This window comes from Nuphar pumila, chromosome 6, assembly GCF_984573655.1.
Source record: "Nuphar pumila chromosome 6, dmNupPumi1.hap1.1, whole genome shotgun sequence".
NCBI lineage: Eukaryota > Viridiplantae > Streptophyta > Magnoliopsida > Nymphaeales > Nymphaeaceae > Nuphar > Nuphar pumila.
The window spans coordinates 97127992-97147043 of record NC_143254.1 but is presented as its reverse complement, the minus strand read 5'-3'; the positions used below and the strand labels follow the sequence as shown (position 1 = coordinate 97147043).

At 37.5% G+C, this 19052-nt stretch overlaps 1 protein-coding gene across 2 annotated transcripts in view; it reads right to left on the bottom strand.

The window, feature by feature from the left end:
* Window positions 1-17010, bottom strand: part of LOC149835317 (vesicle-associated membrane protein 711-like) — a 48574-nt gene extending 31564 nt beyond the window's left edge. The window contains exon 1 of one of the 2 annotated variants that reach the window (XM_090010499.1): window positions 16632-17010. In XM_090010499.1, coding sequence (XP_089866625.1) covers window positions 16632-16848 — 217 coding nt within the window. In that variant the 5' untranslated portion in view covers window positions 16849-17010. The remainder of the gene's footprint in view (window positions 1-16631) is intronic. The other variant, XM_090010498.1, reaches the window with a different exon arrangement.
* Between the last annotated feature and the right edge of the window lie 2042 nt (window positions 17011-19052).

Sequence of the window (19052 nt, the reverse complement as noted above, 5' to 3'; positions counted from 1 at the left end):
GGTAAGAAAGAGCTCTAATAAGTTGTCTATAAGAAGTTTGATCATCCATAGGCTCTCTATCATCAATTATCATCTTAACATTTCTTACTTCAGGAGTGTCAACTTTCTTATCATTTGATATTCAAGACCTAAAAATAATATCAGAAATAAATTTAGACTAAGATAATAAATAACCCCTAGAGGAATAAACAACTTTTATTCCTAGAAAATAACATAGAAAACCCAAATCAGTCATTTTAAAATTAGTTTTAAGAATATTTTTGATATATTGAACTCCCTGTCTGTCGCCTCCAGAGGTTATCATATCATCTATATAGAATAGCAAAATGACAATACCTGCATTAGAATCCTTAACAAAACAGTATCTATCAAGCAAGATCTAAAACCAATATCAAACGTAACTTTGTTGAATCTATCATATCAGGCTTTAGATGCCTGTTTCAACCCATATAATCCCTATTTTAAGGCGAAGAGTCTTTCCTTGAGAAATACTCATACAAGAAGTGTCTCTATACCAGTTTTTAATCGAGGCTACTGCAATAAGAGTTTGAATTCTGATCATGTGAACATCTAATGCAAAGGTTTTTACATAATCAATGTCGTATTCTTGTAACTAGCCTAACTTTCAGTTTTATCTCTTAGTTTTTATTTTATACACCCATCTACAACCTATGGGTTTCTTTCTTGATGGAAGATTTTGAATAGACTAAGTTTGAGCTTTCTCCAAAGCTTCAAGTTCTACCCTCGTAGCTTTAACTCATTCAGGGTGTTCTTTAGCTTGAGCGTAAGATGAAGGTTCTATATATGAGTGAATTAGGACTAATGCATGCTTGATATTTTGAAGAAAAAGAATTATAGGATACAAATTTTGATGGGGGCTTTGATACACTAGATGATTTCCTAATTTGCAATTCATCTTTACTAAGGTTAAAAAACTTTTCAAGTGCACATGAAGGGTTTTTATTTCCTTGCCTAGAATAATGTATACAAGTTTGATCATTGTAGGGCAATTCATCAAGTGATTCAAAGTCGTTAGATTCAATAACATTCTCCAAATCATGCTCACAATCACAATTGTCAATATCTTGTTTTGATTCAAGGTCAAACAAAAAAGAGTACTCGGTTACTTCCTTCGGTTGATCCTTATCAAAAATTTTTTTTCCAAGAAGGTAACATTTCGAGAAATGTATAATTTCCCATTTTTAAAATCATAACACCTATGTCCTTTTTGGTTATCGTCATAACCAAAGAAGGTACAAAGAATAGCTTTAGGAGAAAACTTGTCATTCTTATTGGTAAAAATAAAGCATTTACAACAAAAAATGAGAGTTTAAATAGTTTTTCAGTCGGTGAGATATTATATAAAGAAGAAGATGGCATTTTGTTTATAAGATAAACAATAATTAGGGTAACTTCTGCCCAAAAAACCTTAGGCACATAGCAACCAATAAGTCCTTGAAGTTTCAATAATGTTCCTATGTTTTCTCTCAGCTAGGTCATTTTTGTTGTGGTGTGTGCGAACAAGATCTTTGATGTGTGATGCCACGTGAGTAGAGATAATTTTTAAATTCTTTTGACAAAAATTCTCTCCCCTGAATCAGTACGAAATATAAAAATATCACTTTTTGGATGTCCTAATCTTCTATGCCACAATTTTAAATTCATTTTTTTACCGTACAATAAAAGGCATCTTTCGGTATCTCCAAAAAAATCTCTATAGTAGAGACCTCGTTCTCTATGGCCTTGCCCAATTAGCTTATCTGACCGGCGATCCTGCACCAACATTCATTTGACGAGAAGGAGATATTACAACCATAATCGGATATTTGAGATACATATAAGAGATTCAAATTTAATTTAGAAATGTATCTATAATTTTTGGAGCTATAGCATTCGAATAAAATATTATTGTTTGAGGTCACGTAGAAAAATGCACCAGAATCAAGAAGCCAAAAAATCTTACCTGGGTCTCAATAAGATGATATTGCAGCACCCGCTGAGGAAGATGACCCCCTAAGAAGAGATTGAAGAGTTTCAACTAATTGAGCCACATACATGCTTCTGATAGATGATTCTTGAAATGTGGGAATGTCCTTGTCTGTGTCCTTGTCCTTTGACTCTTGAGGAGTGTCAAATGAAGCAACCTTCTTTTCAAATGTCCCTTTTAGTTTAGGACATTAGGGCTTAGTGTCTCGGTTCATGACTGTAACGCTCCAAAATCCCATACTTGTAACTTTTTAGGAAAATTTTGAAGGCCTTGTAATCCATTTATCAGGGTTTTAAATAGTAATTCAACGAAAAATTGTATTTTTGAAATAACAAGTCAACGAACCTTGGGCGCATTAATTGCGAAACCTTTCCTTTATACAATGGATTTATAACTCCGTACATTTATTGAAATCAAATAGATTCAAAACGAGGTTTTACACTTTATAAGAAAAGTAAAATTTTCAAAGAAACCATTATACCAAAAATGTCTTTGGGAGTGAAACGTCAGAGAAAGAGTCTTATCTTGATATCATTACGTCATCATGTCATCGTTTGTCGTACCGACCTAATCATCACTTGTACCTATAAGATGAGTCAGTTTTATGAAAAACTGGTAGGTACACAAGTATAACAATTTAGAACAAAACTAACACATGCTTTATTTCATACATGATATGCAATTTAACATAAGTAAAAATAAGTATGTTAATTTTGTTTCTGTATCGTTCCAATATTATCAGACGTCTCCGATGTAACGGCCAAAATTTTTTAACCTTAATTATAGTTTAAATATTGAAATTTTGAGACCAAATTTTTTTTGATAAGTATAAATAAATCAGATTTTATAATGCGAAAACGATTTTTAAAAACGGTTAAGACTTTGAGCGCGGTTACACTAAAGATAACAATCAAATCAAAATGTACGTGATATACACATTTCAAACCACGTATAATATAAGATTGAAATATAAAGAGTTTTAATTTCATTTCAAATCAGAGTATGAAAACAATACTTCAGTCTCTATATGATCAAGTACTTAAAACGAAAAGATCATGAATACCAAGATCGCAAGGTAAGAGTGGACCCTCGAAGATGCAGCTCGACTAGCCCGTCGCTCCAACTACTCATCATACTTTACCTGCATTACCTGTCCCCCATAAAACGGGGTCAGACTCGCTAAAGTCTGGTAAAGCAACCCAAACTCAAACTTAAAGAAAACATATCAAGCATTTAAAGGTAAAAATATATTATTCATCCATCGTCAAGTGATAGACAAGAGAACAATGTCCTATGAGTCATTCATTTCAAGCATTCGAACATAAATCATTTAAAAGCATTTCATCACTTGATATTCTATTCAACCTTAACTCGCGTAATAAAGCATAATCTATATGCATTCAAGTCATACAAGTCATCGCATATATATATAAGACATTCATATCATTGCATCATTTTCATATGCATTCATAATTCTTATAAACAATAAGTCAAGTCATATTTGACCATTTCAACATGAAACACACACACATACCTTATAAGTAATTTAGTTAGATATTCATGATACACATCAATCATGATAGATAGGTGTGATATATTTACTTAGACAATCATAAAGCAATCATTTGCAATGAAACTATGTAGGCGTGATGTATCATTCACCTAATAAGTCAAAACTAGTCATTTGTAGGCATGATACCTGTACGTTAATATAAGCATCACAATCATAACCTCATATCAAGATCTAAAATCAATAAGGATTTGATTATCATATTTGAGTTCAATATATAATCATGCTATAATAGAAAAGCCAAATCTATAGATTCATAACTGGTTATCTCAATCAACTCAGAAGATCATCACAATTTATCATATCATTTCATTTATTCATAATAAAGATTTACAAAATCCATGCTGGATCACCTGGTCTGAGAAATGTACAACCTCACAAGGAGTTACCGCCCTAGACGGATGGTCTGTCTGGTCTTGGACAATGCACTTTCTCACAGGAATATACCGTCTTCGAGGGCTACCCGCTCTTGGACAATGCACTTCCTCACAGAGACTTACTGCTCTAGCCGGATTACCTGATCTGATCATGCACACCCTCACAGAGAATCCTTTGGGAACATTTCCTCAATGAGTACCATATCCAATGAAAACTATTGTGATACATGCATCAATACAATTGACCACTCTCAGGGTCGATAGCCATCAACACGGGGTATACAATCAAAGCATCACATCATACATCACTTCATATGGCATTAAAATTATAAAACCACACATTTAACCAATAAAGCTTCATGAACCAAAGTTTACTATTGAACTTAAACATTTATCGCATGCATGCATAATTTCATTTCACGTGTCATTTAAATCATATCATACATAAGCATATTATCCTACACATCATATCATCGTCACAAAGAACATTGCACTTCGTAAATTGAACCTCGAAGCATGCGTAAACAAAACATAAGTTCTATGCATGCATACGTGAACATGCACATTTCATAATACGAAGCAACTAAACCTCAACATACATAACTCCTATGTAGTTCAAGATTTGCACACACGATAAAAGTCATATGCATTTTTCACCACATGAATCGATATATCACCTTAGATATAATTATACACCGTACATCATACACATATATTTCTTAAGCAAACAAGACATACAAGTTAAAAACAATTTATAACATTCGCATGCTTTCTTCTATACAAGAATAAATGAGTCCATCATATAACAAGACAATATATATAACATTCACAGTATGCATCGAACACGACTTATACATATCCATAGTAGTTATATGTGCACCATGTATCAAATTCATACAAACACACAAAGCAACATAGTATGCGCAAACCAAAGTAAAATGACACACATTGCGTACATATTATACATTCAAAAGTGCACAGGCATTTAAACTCACACACAGGTGTACCTGCAACAAACACACTCTATATTCCGCTAACTACAATCATAACAAGCATGATCTCCGAACTACAATCACAAGAGTCCTAGATATCCACAACTAAGTGAAGTGTGTGAGCATAACTTGTATTTGCAATTCATTAAAATATTCAGTGCAACATTATGCTTACACAATTAGTGCCTAAAAATGCTCTCTATAAGTTCAGTTAAGGTATCTTACATTAATAATGTGAAGAACAATTAATCGAACTCAAAAGACTAAGAAGTTTCGAAGTCCGCAAAGACCGCTACCCAAGCCATACAAAAAACCCTTCGTGTGCGATCGTAAATGCCAAAAACTCAAAAAATGTCAATTATAACAAGATTAGCCAAAAATAGCAAATTACCCTATAAAACATTACCAAGAGCCAAATAACACACAAACACACTCCAATAATTTACAAACTCCATCAAAAATATATTTAAATATATATATATATATATATATATATATATATATATATATATATATATATATATAAATAGTGATTTATAGCCCAAAATAGTTCTATAAATGCAAATTATACCCTGATTGACTTGAATGAACAAATGAATATGTAATTAATAAATAAATAAATGAAATTCAAAAGCTAGAAACACATTTCTAATTTAGAGATAAAAAAATGAGTTCTTTATTTATTAATAATCCTTAAAAATTATGGGTTTTACATCCGAAGAGTGAGCAAAAATGAGCAAAATGGGCAAAACGAGCATGCTAACAAAATCCAGAACCCAAACTAATATATATTTATTTTTTCGTGGTGTGCAAGTCAAAATAAGTAAAATGAACATGATAACTTTGTTTCGATATTAGCTGTCCTGAGGATACGCACAAGAGAAACATATAAACAACAGAGACTGTCCAGGGGTTTGTTATACTATGTATTTTTGATAACCCGATAAGCTAGCTGAGTTCGCTCCTAAAAGGACGGCCAATGACCGAGAGAGAATTCTCCAGACGCCACTTGTTCAAGGGGATGCATCCATACTTCTGCAGAAGTCCATGGAATCTAACACCTAGGATAATTTTTTGTAATCCCGTCCCCTAACTCCGATGACTGGGGACACCGAGTCATTTGCCCGAGTGGTGGTTGTTAACAACCAGTCCATCGGAGTTTTTGTATCATCACATCCTCTCCATTGATGAAAACAAAGAAGCGAATGGGTACGTCAGGTTTTATTTTAACTGACGACCTATTGTACATGCTCTGGTCTTTCAAATCAGCTCAAGCATCTTGCCTGTGAAGGCGATCATCACCATTATGCGATTACAACAATGTGCATTTTGCATGCTTCGAGGTTACCATAAACCTCTCATCCAGTCAACGTAGTACTAACATACCATGCATGTCTGATAGTACCGCTACGATAAAAGGGATATCGATTTCTCAGCAAGAAACCCAACATCATTTAGAAATTTCAATGTTCTGTTTATCATAATTTATGTGATTTTATTTTTTATCATTTTGTATTTGCATGCTACGAGGTTACCATAAACCTCTTATCCAAACATCGTAGTACTAACATGTGCATGTCTGATAGTATCGCTACGATGAAAGGGGTATCGGTTCTTAGAAAGAAACCTCAACACCAATGTTTCGTGAAAGAAACGATGTAACCATTTTAGTTTAGTTTGACATGATTTAGCCTTTCCAGCTATTATATCATTGTACCATTTGCACGATACGAGATCACCACGAATCTCTCATCCAGTTATCGTAGTACCAACATACAATGCATGTCTCTCGATACTGCTTACGATAAAAGGGGTATGGGTTTCTTAGAAGAAACCCCATTGAATCACATTCCCATGCTCCCAACCGGAGATATCCGGATCATGTTGGATTTTAAACCGAAGTTAAAACATTTCTGCCTATCATGCCACTTTGGGAAAAACTTAGTTGCAATTAGGCAACCCCCAAGTATTCGAAACTTGCTTTTCAAAACTATGCATTTTTGGAATGTTGGATTCTCGCAAGAAAACCCTTTTCTTTAACGTTTTTACGTTGTAAGGAGTAGGGTAAAATACGCTAGATTACCCTTTTCTTTAACGCTTTTACGCTGGATTCATGCATAAATCTGTGTCTTTTGTAAAAGCGCAAGCATGATACAGGGTAGGATAGAATACGCGCTTGCGTGTCTTACGCAGTTGCATCTATGTCTATGTATATGTATATATATAATGCAGACATGTGCACATTTCAGCGTGACAGCAAAGTATAAAGCAAAGCTCAATGTGTGAAATCGCACATCGAGCTAAATAAATGCGTAAGCAATGCACGAGGTACGAAACCGTACCCCGACTAAATAAATGCATAAGCAAAGTAAATAACATAAAGCAAAGCTCTATATGTGAAACCACATATCGAGCTAAATAAATGCGTAAACAGAAGCATATGCATATAAAAGAGCGGCAGCAAATTAAATGACATAAATTAGCATATGGCAGAACAATTGTACCATGTAGATATTCCTCTTTGACATACTGACAGTCCATTTCAATGTGCTTGGTGCGTTCATGAAATGTTTTGTTGCTTGCAATGTAGACCGCACTTTCCAATGTCCGCATCTAGGGATGTTTTCTGGTGGACAATGATGAAAAAGGTGTTTCTCTCAAGTACATTAGTATAATTAAAGATACGTACGAAGGAGTAGTAACCAATGTCCGCACTTGTGGAGGGGTGACAACCAATTTTCCTATAACGGTTGGGTTACATCAAGGATCTGCATTAAGCCCTTTCCTATTTGCTATAGTGATGGATGAGATTACGAGATCAATTCAAGAAAATGTGTCGTGGTGTATGTTGTTTGCTGATGATATTGTTTTGATTGATGAGTCTAGAGCTGGGGTTAATGCTAAGTTAGAATTATGGAGACAGACATTGGAAGCAAGAGGTTTTAAGTTGAGTAAGAGTAAGACAGAATATATGGAATGTCAGTTTAGTAAGCAACGAAGTAGTGATGAGAGTGTAGTGAAGCTTGGTGAGCAAGAAATACCGGTGGACGATTGTTTCAAATATTTGGGATCTATCATTCAAAAGTATGGAGAAATTGATGGAGATGTAAATCATAGGATCAAGGTTGGGTGGATGAAATGGAAAAGTGCAACTGGAGTGTTGTGCGATCATACAATGCCATTGCGGTTGAAGGGAAAGTTTTATATGACGACAATTAGGCCCACTTTACTATATGATACGGAATGTTGGGCTGCCAAGAGACATCATATTCAAAAAATGAGTGTAGCTGAGATGCGTATGCTTAGATGGATGTGTGGAAATACAATAAAAGATAAGATTCGAAACGAAGAGATACCTAAGAAGGTAGGCGTTGCATCCATTGAAAATAAGATGAGAGAGAATCGTTTACGGTGGGTTGGACATATTCGGTGAAGGCCTAATGATGCTCCAGTTAGAAGGATGGAGAAATGAGAAAATATATTAGTTAAAAGAGGTCGGGGTAGGCTTAAGAAGACTTGGATGGAGATGATAGGAAAGGATATGAATGCTTTGAACCTCACCGAGGACATGACATTGAATAGAAATGATTGGAGGAGAAGGATTCATGTGGAAGACCCAGAATGATTTTATTTTTTGGTTCATATCGCCGACCCCAATTGTTTTTGGATGAAGGCGTGGTTGTTGTAATGTAGATCGCACTTTTATTGTCGCAGCACATGCGTGAAGCTTGTGTTGCTTCTGCTCCCATATCAGCAAGCAGGCGTCTGAGCCAAACTACTTCTATGGTCGTGGTTGCTATGGCACGATATTCGGCTTCTGTGGACAAGAGAGAGACCTTCTGCTGCTTTTTGCATCTCCACGATATCAAGATTAACCTAAAAAGACACAAAAACTAGTGGTTGAGTGTCGGTTGTTGGGATCACCTCCCCAATCAGCATCAGTGTATGCAATTAAATCAAGTGAGGAAGTAGAAGACAAAAAGAGCCCTCTCGAAAGAGAGGTCTTGAGGTATATGATGATACGCAAAACTGCTCCCATGTGAACAGATGTGGGAGCATGTTGAAACTGGCTTGCTGTGTGCACAACATGTGCTATGTCTGGTCTGGTAATGGATAGACAGGAAAGAGCTCCGACAAGCTGTCTGTAAGGAGTAGGGTCTTCAAGAAGTTCTCCATCATCAATTTTCATTTTTACATTGACAACTTCTGGAGTATCTACTTTCTTATCATCGATAATGTCAAACCTGAAAACAATGTCAGAAGCAAATTTAACAATGTCAGAAGCAAATTTAGTTTGAGATAGTGGATAACCCCATGTATGTCTTAGAAAGTAAATCCATGTATGTCTGGAATAATCATCGACAAAGATAATATAATAAGCAAATCCTCCTTTAAAAATTATTGGTGCAGGACCCCAAACATCCGAGTGAACTAATTCAAGTGGTCTTAAAGAGACAAAAGTTCTATTCTGAAATGATAATCTTTTCATTTTGCCAAGAATAGAATCTTTACAAGTAAACGTTTCAAAATTACAAAATTTTCCTAGATTTGGAAAATGTTGGATTTTGGCTATACGAGGATGACCGAGTCTTTTGTGCCACAACTCCAACTCATTTTTTTGAATGTTATAACAAAAAGTTTTCTTTGGCATTTCCAAAAAATCAATGTAATAGATTTCTCCTTCTCTATGGCCTTCCCCAATCAGCTTTCCTGACTGCCGATCCTGTACTCAGCAACCATGAGAAGAAAATGAAATATTACAACCATGATCAGTTATGTCACATGGGTGCGGGTGCGACACGATTTTAAAATTTTTGGACACAGGGACTCGACTATATATATATATATATATATATATTCAAAAAAAAAGTGCAAAGACAAAGCACAGACACAGTCTGTGACGGTGCTGTGTGCACAGCACAGTCCACTATGCAGCGCCCCCCCCCCCCCCCCAAGATATATTTTTTTTAAATTATGTAGCCCAGAAATTTAAAAAAAATCCAAAAAATGGACCAAAATGACCCTGGATGCGTTGATCGCACCCAGGATCGGGTTGACCGAGTCCGAGCCGCACCCGTGTCGGTGCGTGTCGATGCGGGTGAGTCGACCTTGGAGCCGAGTCCGTGTGTCATAGATGATCAGATATTTGAGAAACAGATAATAGATTCAAATTTAGTTTGGGAATAAATCTTACTTCTAGAACAAAAAATTTCTCAGTTTTATGGATTTTTTTAAAATTTCCTATTCCTTCTATTTCAAGAGAAGTTTCATCAGCTATTAAAACTTTTGACACACTTTTTTATTTTTAACACATTCGGATAAACTTTTATCATTTGGGGTCATATGAAATGAAGCACCAGAGTCAAGAAGCCAAGGGAAGTTACCTGGATCGGAAAAAGTTGAAGAAGCTGCCCCAGTAAAAGCTTTTGATGAAGATGAAGCTCCTTTGATGAGAGGTTGGAAAATCTCCATTAGTTGGGCCATAGAGGCTGGTGTATCTTGATCTTTGGGCTTCGATCCAGTAATCACAACTCTCTTTTCGCTAAGCTCCTTAAGTTTAGGACACGGAGGCATGTAGTGTCCCGGTTGACGACAATGATGGCAGATAACCTTTTTCTTGTCATAATCACCACCTTGGCGGTTAAAATGAAATGGTTTATATGATCGTACATGATTCTCTGGTCTGGATACAGCAAGAACAAAATCATCTTCAGCTTTTGAAGTATATTTCTTGATTCCGTTTTCCTCCATAGTTAATTCCTCTATAGTGTCGACAATAGAGGGAACTTTTTCTCGGTGAAGAAGAGTCGATTTCGTTGACTCAAATTTCGGTCTTAAACCATTTACAAATTGATAAAAATGTTTCATATCAAGTTGTTTTTGTCGAAGCTCAATATCTTCTGGATAATGCCATTTTGGCTCTAGAATAGCCAATTCACCCCAAAGTTCGGATAATTCATTATAATATTCTCGTATAGTTTTGTCACCTTGGGTTATTGATCTAACCCTTTCTTGAAGATTGCACACATGTGCAATATCTTTTAGGGAATACATATTTTTAAGATATTCCCATGCCTTATCGACATGTTCAAACTTGGCAAGACTAGAACATTTCTTTATGTCAACGCTATTGATTAGCCATGACATAATTTTAGCATGCCCTATTCTCCATTCTTTCCAACTCTTTTCATAGTTGGCTAAGGCTTTGCTTTTTTCCCCTTCGGTCAAGGGAACTTCTTTATCACATTCTACTTTGGTGATAACAAGTTTAGGTTCCGAATCGGAACCATCTACTATGCCCCACAACCCTTTTCCCCATATGTGGTGCTTCATTATTGAAGCCCGCATTATATAATTTGTGTCGCTTAGCTTTATGAGTATGACGGTGATTTTATCTTGATCATCCATCTTTTACAAAGGTGATAAAACAAGGAGAGAAAAAATAAAGAAAGAGAGGGTAAGAGAAAGCAAACACGATATTTTGATGCAACAAGCCTTTCTTTTCTCTCCTTCCTTCAAAAGAGGCTTTAAAAACCCCAACCAAGGTGATAAAACACCTTTGGAAGCTTGGCATAGAAAACGAGGCAAGAAATCTTCACGATGTAGGATGAACCTCGCTCTGATACCATGAAATGAAATGAGGATCTTCCAAACACGAACTTAGATCTACACGAGAAGGTGTCTAAAAAGACAGTAAAGCATAACCCTTAAAAAGGGTATAATGGAAAGCAAAAGAATAAATAAAAAATATTCTTTATTGATATGAAACACCAAATGCTTAAGAAGCATTGGAATAAAATACAAGAGGGGATGCACCCCTTTATATACAAGTGGGAGAGGAGAGCTCTCCTTGTAATCCAACGGTACAATTATAAATGTAACCGTTGGACTAGTCCAACAGTTACATTATTAGTTAAGTTCCAAGTGGAACTTAACTAATAATGTAAGTCTAGTTCTATTAGAACTAGACTCTTAAAAAGCTAAAAAGAAAATAGCAAAAAAATAAAAATAAAATTACATAAATATATATAATAATAATAATATGAATATTATTATTATATATATTTTTTACATTTTAACAGGGACTAGGGGGCGGCGGCCCTTCCTGTTGGCCGAAAAAAAGGAGGCAGGAGTGTCGCCCCTGCCTGCCAGTCAGAAAAAAGAGGGAGGGGCTACGCCCCTGCCCGCCAACTGAACAGAGAAAAGAAGGCAGTGGTTGCGCCCTTGCTCGCCGGACAGGGAGGCAGAAGGGTTGGGGCCCTCTGGTCGATGCCAAAAAAAGAGGCTGGAAGGCCGATGCCCTCCAGTTGGTGCCAAACAGAGAGAGAAGGGAGTGAAGAGGGGGACGACGCCCCTCCCCTACGAACCGAGGAGACAGAGGGAGACAAAGAGAAGAGAAGAGACAGGGAGCGGGAAGGTGAGGGAGGGCGAGGCAGGAGGTCGACGACCTCCTAGTGATGCCTTTACAGAGAGAACAAAGAGAAGCGTCGGGGGAATTCACCTAAGGTGGGTCGACGGGAGGTCGCCGACGACGGGTGGCCGTTCTGGTGGGTTTAGGTCGAGCGAGGGGGGGTCTACAGAAGGGAGAGCGACGGAAGGTCGCAGGGAGAGAGGGGGAAAGAGGTGGGAGCTGCGAGCGAAGGGGGTTAGTCGGGGAGAGAGAAAAACACGAGGGGTGTTTTCCCTTTTTCGTAAAAGGTCCCCTTGTGTTTAAATAGAAAACACGAGAGGGGGGGTTACCGGGTCTGGATCCAACCTGGATCCATTTTTTTTAAAAAGTGTCGGGTCTTAAAATGACAAAAATAAATATGATTTTCTTTCTTTCATTGTCATTTCCTTGTCTTCAATAATGAGGTGGCTTATATGCACAGACATAGTTTTTTGGTCTAAAAACAACTAAGACCGAGTCATCTTCACTTTTGCTTACATGCATTTTCAATCTATTTTCTTTTATACTCAACTCATTTACATTGTCTTCAATAGAGGACACTTTTCCTCTATAGAGAATAATAAATTTTGTAGATTCAAATTTTGTCCTTAGACCGTTAATAAATTGATAGTGCTCCGCATCTATTTGTCTTTAGAGGAATTTTATGTCTTCGGGACAATGTCACTTTGGCTCTAGAAGAGACAATTATTTTCAAAGTTTGGATAAATCAATATAGTATTCTCTAATAGTTTTATCTCTCTTGCACATTACATATATGTGCAATATCTTTAAGATAATACATTCTCTTAAGATAATCTCAAGCCTTGTTAGCATGCTCAAATTTGGCAAGACCAGAACATTTTTTCACATCCACACTATCAATAAGCCAAGACATGATCTTGGCATGTCTTATCCTCCACTCCTTCAACTTATTTTTATAAGTGATTATAGCCTTAATTTTTTCATTTTCGGTTAGAGGAACCTCTTGCTCACCTTCTACCTTAGTGAAAACTAGCTTGGGTTCCGGATAAGATCCATCTACTAGTCCCCACAATCCCTTTTCCCAAATAAGATGCTTCATGATAGAAGCCCATGTTACATAATTGAAATCATTGAGTTTTATGGGTTTAATGGTGACATTATCATTGCCATCTATTTTTACAAGGGTTAAGAGAAGAGGAAAAGAGAAAGATAAAAATAAAAATAAAATATAGGAGAGGTAATGAGTATGAGCATTCCACCAAAGAATCTTACGATCACTTAAACACTTGCAAGATCACCAACACTTTTGAGGAAGATACTTCAAATGAGCTTTAACACTTCGAAACTCTGATACTATGTAAAGATTCAAGAAGACTTCAATCACAAACCAAAAGTTATCCAATCTTCAACTTAAGTAGATAACAAAAGTGTTCTCTTAAGGAACACACTTACAACACCCATAAAGAGAACCACAAAGTGTTCTAAAGGATCACACTCACAAACCCCACAAAGGGGATACACAATAGTAAAAAATATATAATTTATTTAACAAAGAGAGAGTGCCAAAAGGCTTACAAAACAAATGGGAGAACACCCCCATTTATATACAAGGGAGAGGAGTGAGGGATTGAAAGAGAGAGAGAGAGAGAGAGAGAGAGAGAGAGAGATCATAACAAGATAGGGAGCAATGCTCCCAAGGGCTAGAAATTCTAGCTGTTAGGAGCAGCCAAACCCAGTTTGACTCTCCCTATATTACATATATTATTTATATAGATAAATAAATATGTATGTAATATTATATATATACAAGTATGTATATATATACATGTACTTATATAATACCGTATATATAAGTATAAATATATATACAATTTAACAGTCTATAAACTTAAAAGAAGAGCCGATGAAACTCTTGAACGATATAAAGTTTGCCTAGTAGCTAAGGGTTTTCATCAGGAAGGTGTTGAATTTTTTTAAACCTTTAGTCCAATGGTCAAACCAACCACTATTTGCACTGTGTTGACTATTACGTTAAGTGCAAGATGGGGAGGTTAGGCAACTTGATGTTAATAATGTATTTCTTAATGAAACCTTAGAAGAGGAAATGTATATGGTTCAACCACCTAATTTTGAAAGTCCTCAATTTCCTATGCATGTTTGCAAACTTAAGAAAGTGCTCTATGGTCTAAATAAGGCTCCCCGAGCTTGGTTTCAAGAACTAAGTAATGCTCTTATCAGAAGAGGCTTTGTTGGCTCCAAAACTGACCCTTCGTTATTTGTTTTTCATAAAGATAAAATAAATTTTTTTGTTTTGGTTTATGTTGATGATATTCTAGTCATATGGAACTATTCATTTGTTATTAGTGAGTTAATCACCTCTATTGGGAAACAGTTTGCTCTTAATGATCTTGGCAGACTTCACTATTTTCTTGGTGTAGAGGCAACATACACTCAACGGGGCTTGTTTCTTTCTCAAATAAAATATATTCTAGATATTCTTATGAGGTCCAATATGCTAAAAGCTAAACTAGTGTCCACACCCATGTCTTTCTCTGTCAAACTCACTACCAGCAGTGGCGCAGAGTTCGATAATCCTACCTTATATAGGAGCATCGCTGGCGCTCTACAATATGTTACTCTGACTCGGCTAGATATCTCCTTCAGCCAGTATATGTATTGTCCCACTTTAGAACATTGGTCTGAAGTTAAACATATCCTGTGATATTTGAAGTTCACTGTTCAGTATGGACTTCACCTCAGGCCGTCCAAAGCTTTTGGGATTTGTGTACTCTGATCCTGACTGAGCAGGGTGTCCAGATGATCATAGATCTACCTCTGGATATGTTGTTTATATAGGGCCTAATTTGGTGTCTTGGAGTTCCTGCAAATAGCATATAGTGTCTCGATTCAGCACAGAAGCCGAATATAGAGTTGTTGCCAATGCTCATGATGAGATCACCTAGGTTCAATTTCTTCTTCAAGAACTGTGTGTCTCTACCAGCTCTCCACCTGTTGTTTGGTGTGACAGTGCTAGTGTCATATATTTAGCAACAAATCTAACCTTTCATAGTTGAAGCAAGCATATTGAAATTGATGTGCACTTTGCGCATGAAAAAAGTGGCAAAGAATCAATCATGAGTGAAGAATCTCTATTCCAAGGACCAAATTGTTGATGTTTTGACAAAACCTCTGCTGGTCTCTCAGTTTCAGTGCTTTCAGTCGAAGCTCAATGTCATGTACCGGATGTTGAGCTTGAAGGGGGATGCTAAAGATGTAGATCCAGTTGGTGCCACAGGTCCAGATGATCCAATCCAGAAAGAAGATGGTCAGCCCACACGTCCCTCATGTTTGGACTCTTTAACACAACAGGACTCTGTTAATCACATTAACAAGAGTCCTAAAGGAGCAAGGAAGAATACTCAAGAAGGTTATAGAAAGAAGATAAAAACTACTGACTACGTGAAGTGGGACTCCTACCTATAGTAGGAAACTGTATGGGGGAGTCGCCCTTGAGTTTTCCATTATAAATAAATTGGTCTTCTCCCTCTGGTAAATTCAAGAAAGAAAAAGAGAGAGAGAGAGAGGGAGGTTCCATTATCATATAGGTAGATCACATTTATCGAACCATTAAAAAATTGTGTGTAGCTTTTAAGTGTGTGATCTGATTCATTGTGTGGTTTGGCAAGTCTGATAATTTCACAAAAGGCGCCCGCACAGAGTTAAACCTTGGACATAAGGGTTAGCACCTTCTCCCCAGATCTGCTGCCACTCGGGCGACACGGGCAGTACAAGAAACGGCACAGGGAAGCTTCAGAACCGAAGGAACTTCTAAATAGCATTGAATGTTGGTCACAAAACACCAGCTTCATTAGCGAGTAACTCAAGTAGAATCAGGATATCGAACCTAAGTCTACGTTTTCTGGACAAGCGCAATCATTTTCAGCGACTCAGTCACTTTGAGCCCAAATTCGTACCCGGTCGAGTCCAAATCGATCAAGTTGCTATTTAGGTACCGAACTACTTTAACAAGTCTAACGATCTGACGTTGACACGATCATTTCAAAAAAAAGGAAGAAGCACGACGACATTCTCCCCCAAAAAATCGTAAATTCAACTCAATTTCACCTCAAAAATCTTAATTTCAAACCCGATCAATCCAGAATCCCGCCGAAAAGAAGAGGAAAAAAAAGTCAAATAAACGTTCTCCGATCAAAATCAAGAAAACCCTAAAATAGCAATCTAGGGTTTCCATGAGCTCCGATCAAAGGAAAAAATAAACGGGAAGAAAACTCACTTCCGGCAGTTTCATCGGCCATACAGAGAACGGTGAGCCCGTCCGTCCGCTTGACGTGGAAGATGTACCGATCCTGCGAGTACGAGACGTGGCTATCGACGTTCCCGGGGATCTTCTCGAGGATCTGTCGCGCAATCGTGCCGGCGTTCGTCGGCGCGGCGCTGAACTCCGCGAGGACGACGGAGCCGCGCGCGACCAGAGCGAAGAGGATCGCCATGGCGCCGAGTCCGACCCTGCACGAGGAAGGAAGCCGACGGAATTCGCAACGATTCTCCGATCGTTCTACTCGCGCGCGCGGGAATCGGCTCGATCGGAGGATTCGTGTTAAAAGAGACCGTCTTCAATCGATGGTTTTTTTTTCTTGTTTTTTCTTCTTTTGGAGGAGGTGATGAGTTGGAAGGGATGTCAAAAAGAGGGACAGTATAAGAACGATTAAAATTACGAAATTACCGATTTCTCCCTCCTCCTTTTTTTAACTCTTTTCGTCGATAAGTGTGAACAATTCGGATTGGGGTCCGATATTCCCTTCTTCTTTTTTTAACTCTTTTCGTCGATAAGTGTGAACAATTCGGGTTGGGGTCCGATATGATCTGATATGAGATAATCGGCTTCGGATTCGGATGCATAGAGATTAGAGCCTATACCGATCTGGACCCGGTTAAAGATGCAGATTTGGTCTTATATCTAAGCTGAACCTGAAATAATTACATTCCTACATATCAGAATCCAATTTGGATTCAGAAAGAAAGTATGGCCAACTGATTCGGGTCGAAATCGGGTAAGCAAATATGGTCTGGTTCGTGTCCGAGTTAAGACTAACCCAAACCTGGTTTTGCCTTATATACAAATCGATAGATTTGACCAGTTTTTCTGTGGATCTAACATAGGAGTTCTGAACTATAACTAAATATAAATTATAATATACTATCTAAGCCAGGTCCAGATCCAGAACCACTACTCTTCAAAAGGCAAATTCAATGTTATGCTTTGGATCCTCCATACCCAATTGATAGGGCCCGAACTTGTGCTCAATATGGAGCTAATCCAATATAATTGTTTACTTTTGACTCGTGTTAAAAAGAAGTTCTAATAAAATGAAGAAGGCCCTTGGGTTTTACTGGATCATTTCGATCCATAACAAGGAAGCCAGGGAATCTAAATATTGGACTTATAACCAAACTTAAATCCGACCCATTTAAAGAGTGTGATACAAGTTGATTGGTTTGACCTATAAATTAAGTCTGTTGAACGTTGAAAGGGACAATTGTCTCAAGATCTTGGGCATAGAAGTGTTTAATATTTTAACTTTCTCCACCGTCCAATAAAAAAAGAGAGCAGATATAGAAATGCCATATTTTTACTTTTCTTTTTTATATTTACATGGAGAAACCACCCCCAAGATCAGAGACTTAGCCGCGCTGGTTTTGCCTGGTTTTCTTACGGTCGCTATCCTGGCAGCGTGAAACTCCGTGGGCCCTTTGCTCCTCATAGAATTGCCATGCATCAGCTTGCACAAGGGGTGACGCCCATGGGATTTGAACCTAGACCACCTGCCTAGTGGCCTAAGTCACATCCCACTACGCCAAACCCCTTTGGGACTATATTTTACTTGTTTTGGACAGATTTGAGTACGCCCTAATCGTTTGAATGTCCGACCCCCTAATAGCAGCACTCCTTATTAGATCAGTTTTTTATCCAAATGAATCCTGAATTCTAGATCAAAATAAACAGGGTGATTCAAATTTTCGTGCAGATTCAAATCCATGGTCGAACTGGATCCTTGTAGCCGTTGATCAAGTTGAGAGACTTTCAATCTGATGCAGATAGCCGTTGATCAAGTTGAGAGACTTTCAATCTGATGCAGATGGTAGAGCTAGAGTTTCATCTCATAGTTTTGAAGAGATCGCTCGAGGGATATAATTGTTATTCAGTAATACAATTATATCATTGGGATTCGAACTTGCAACGTCCTCAACACAAGGTGGGTGATGTGCACTAACTGCTCCACCAAACAAGCAGAGCCTCCCCCCCATTGTTTAAACAACAATGTTATTACCACCGGGGTCATGTGTCGAGATGAAGGCCTAGGTTTGAATCACTCTGCCACATGGGGCTTAAGAGATATCTGGTAGGAGTCTGCCTAGCCCCAGCTAGTAAAAAAAAATATACTAATATTATTTTCTAGTTTTTTTATTTTATTTAACGTTGGCCATTTTTCGACCATCTATTGATTGAAAAACGGTCAGGCTAGCACCAGACGACAGTGTCCATGCCTAACGGTGCTAGTGTTCACGCCTAACGGTGCTAGCCTGGCCATTTTCTAGTTGGTGGATGGCTGGAAAATGGCTGACAATTTTTTTTTTATTTGTTTTGCTCTCCAACCATTTTTCCAACCAGCTACCGGTCCAAAAATGGCCACGC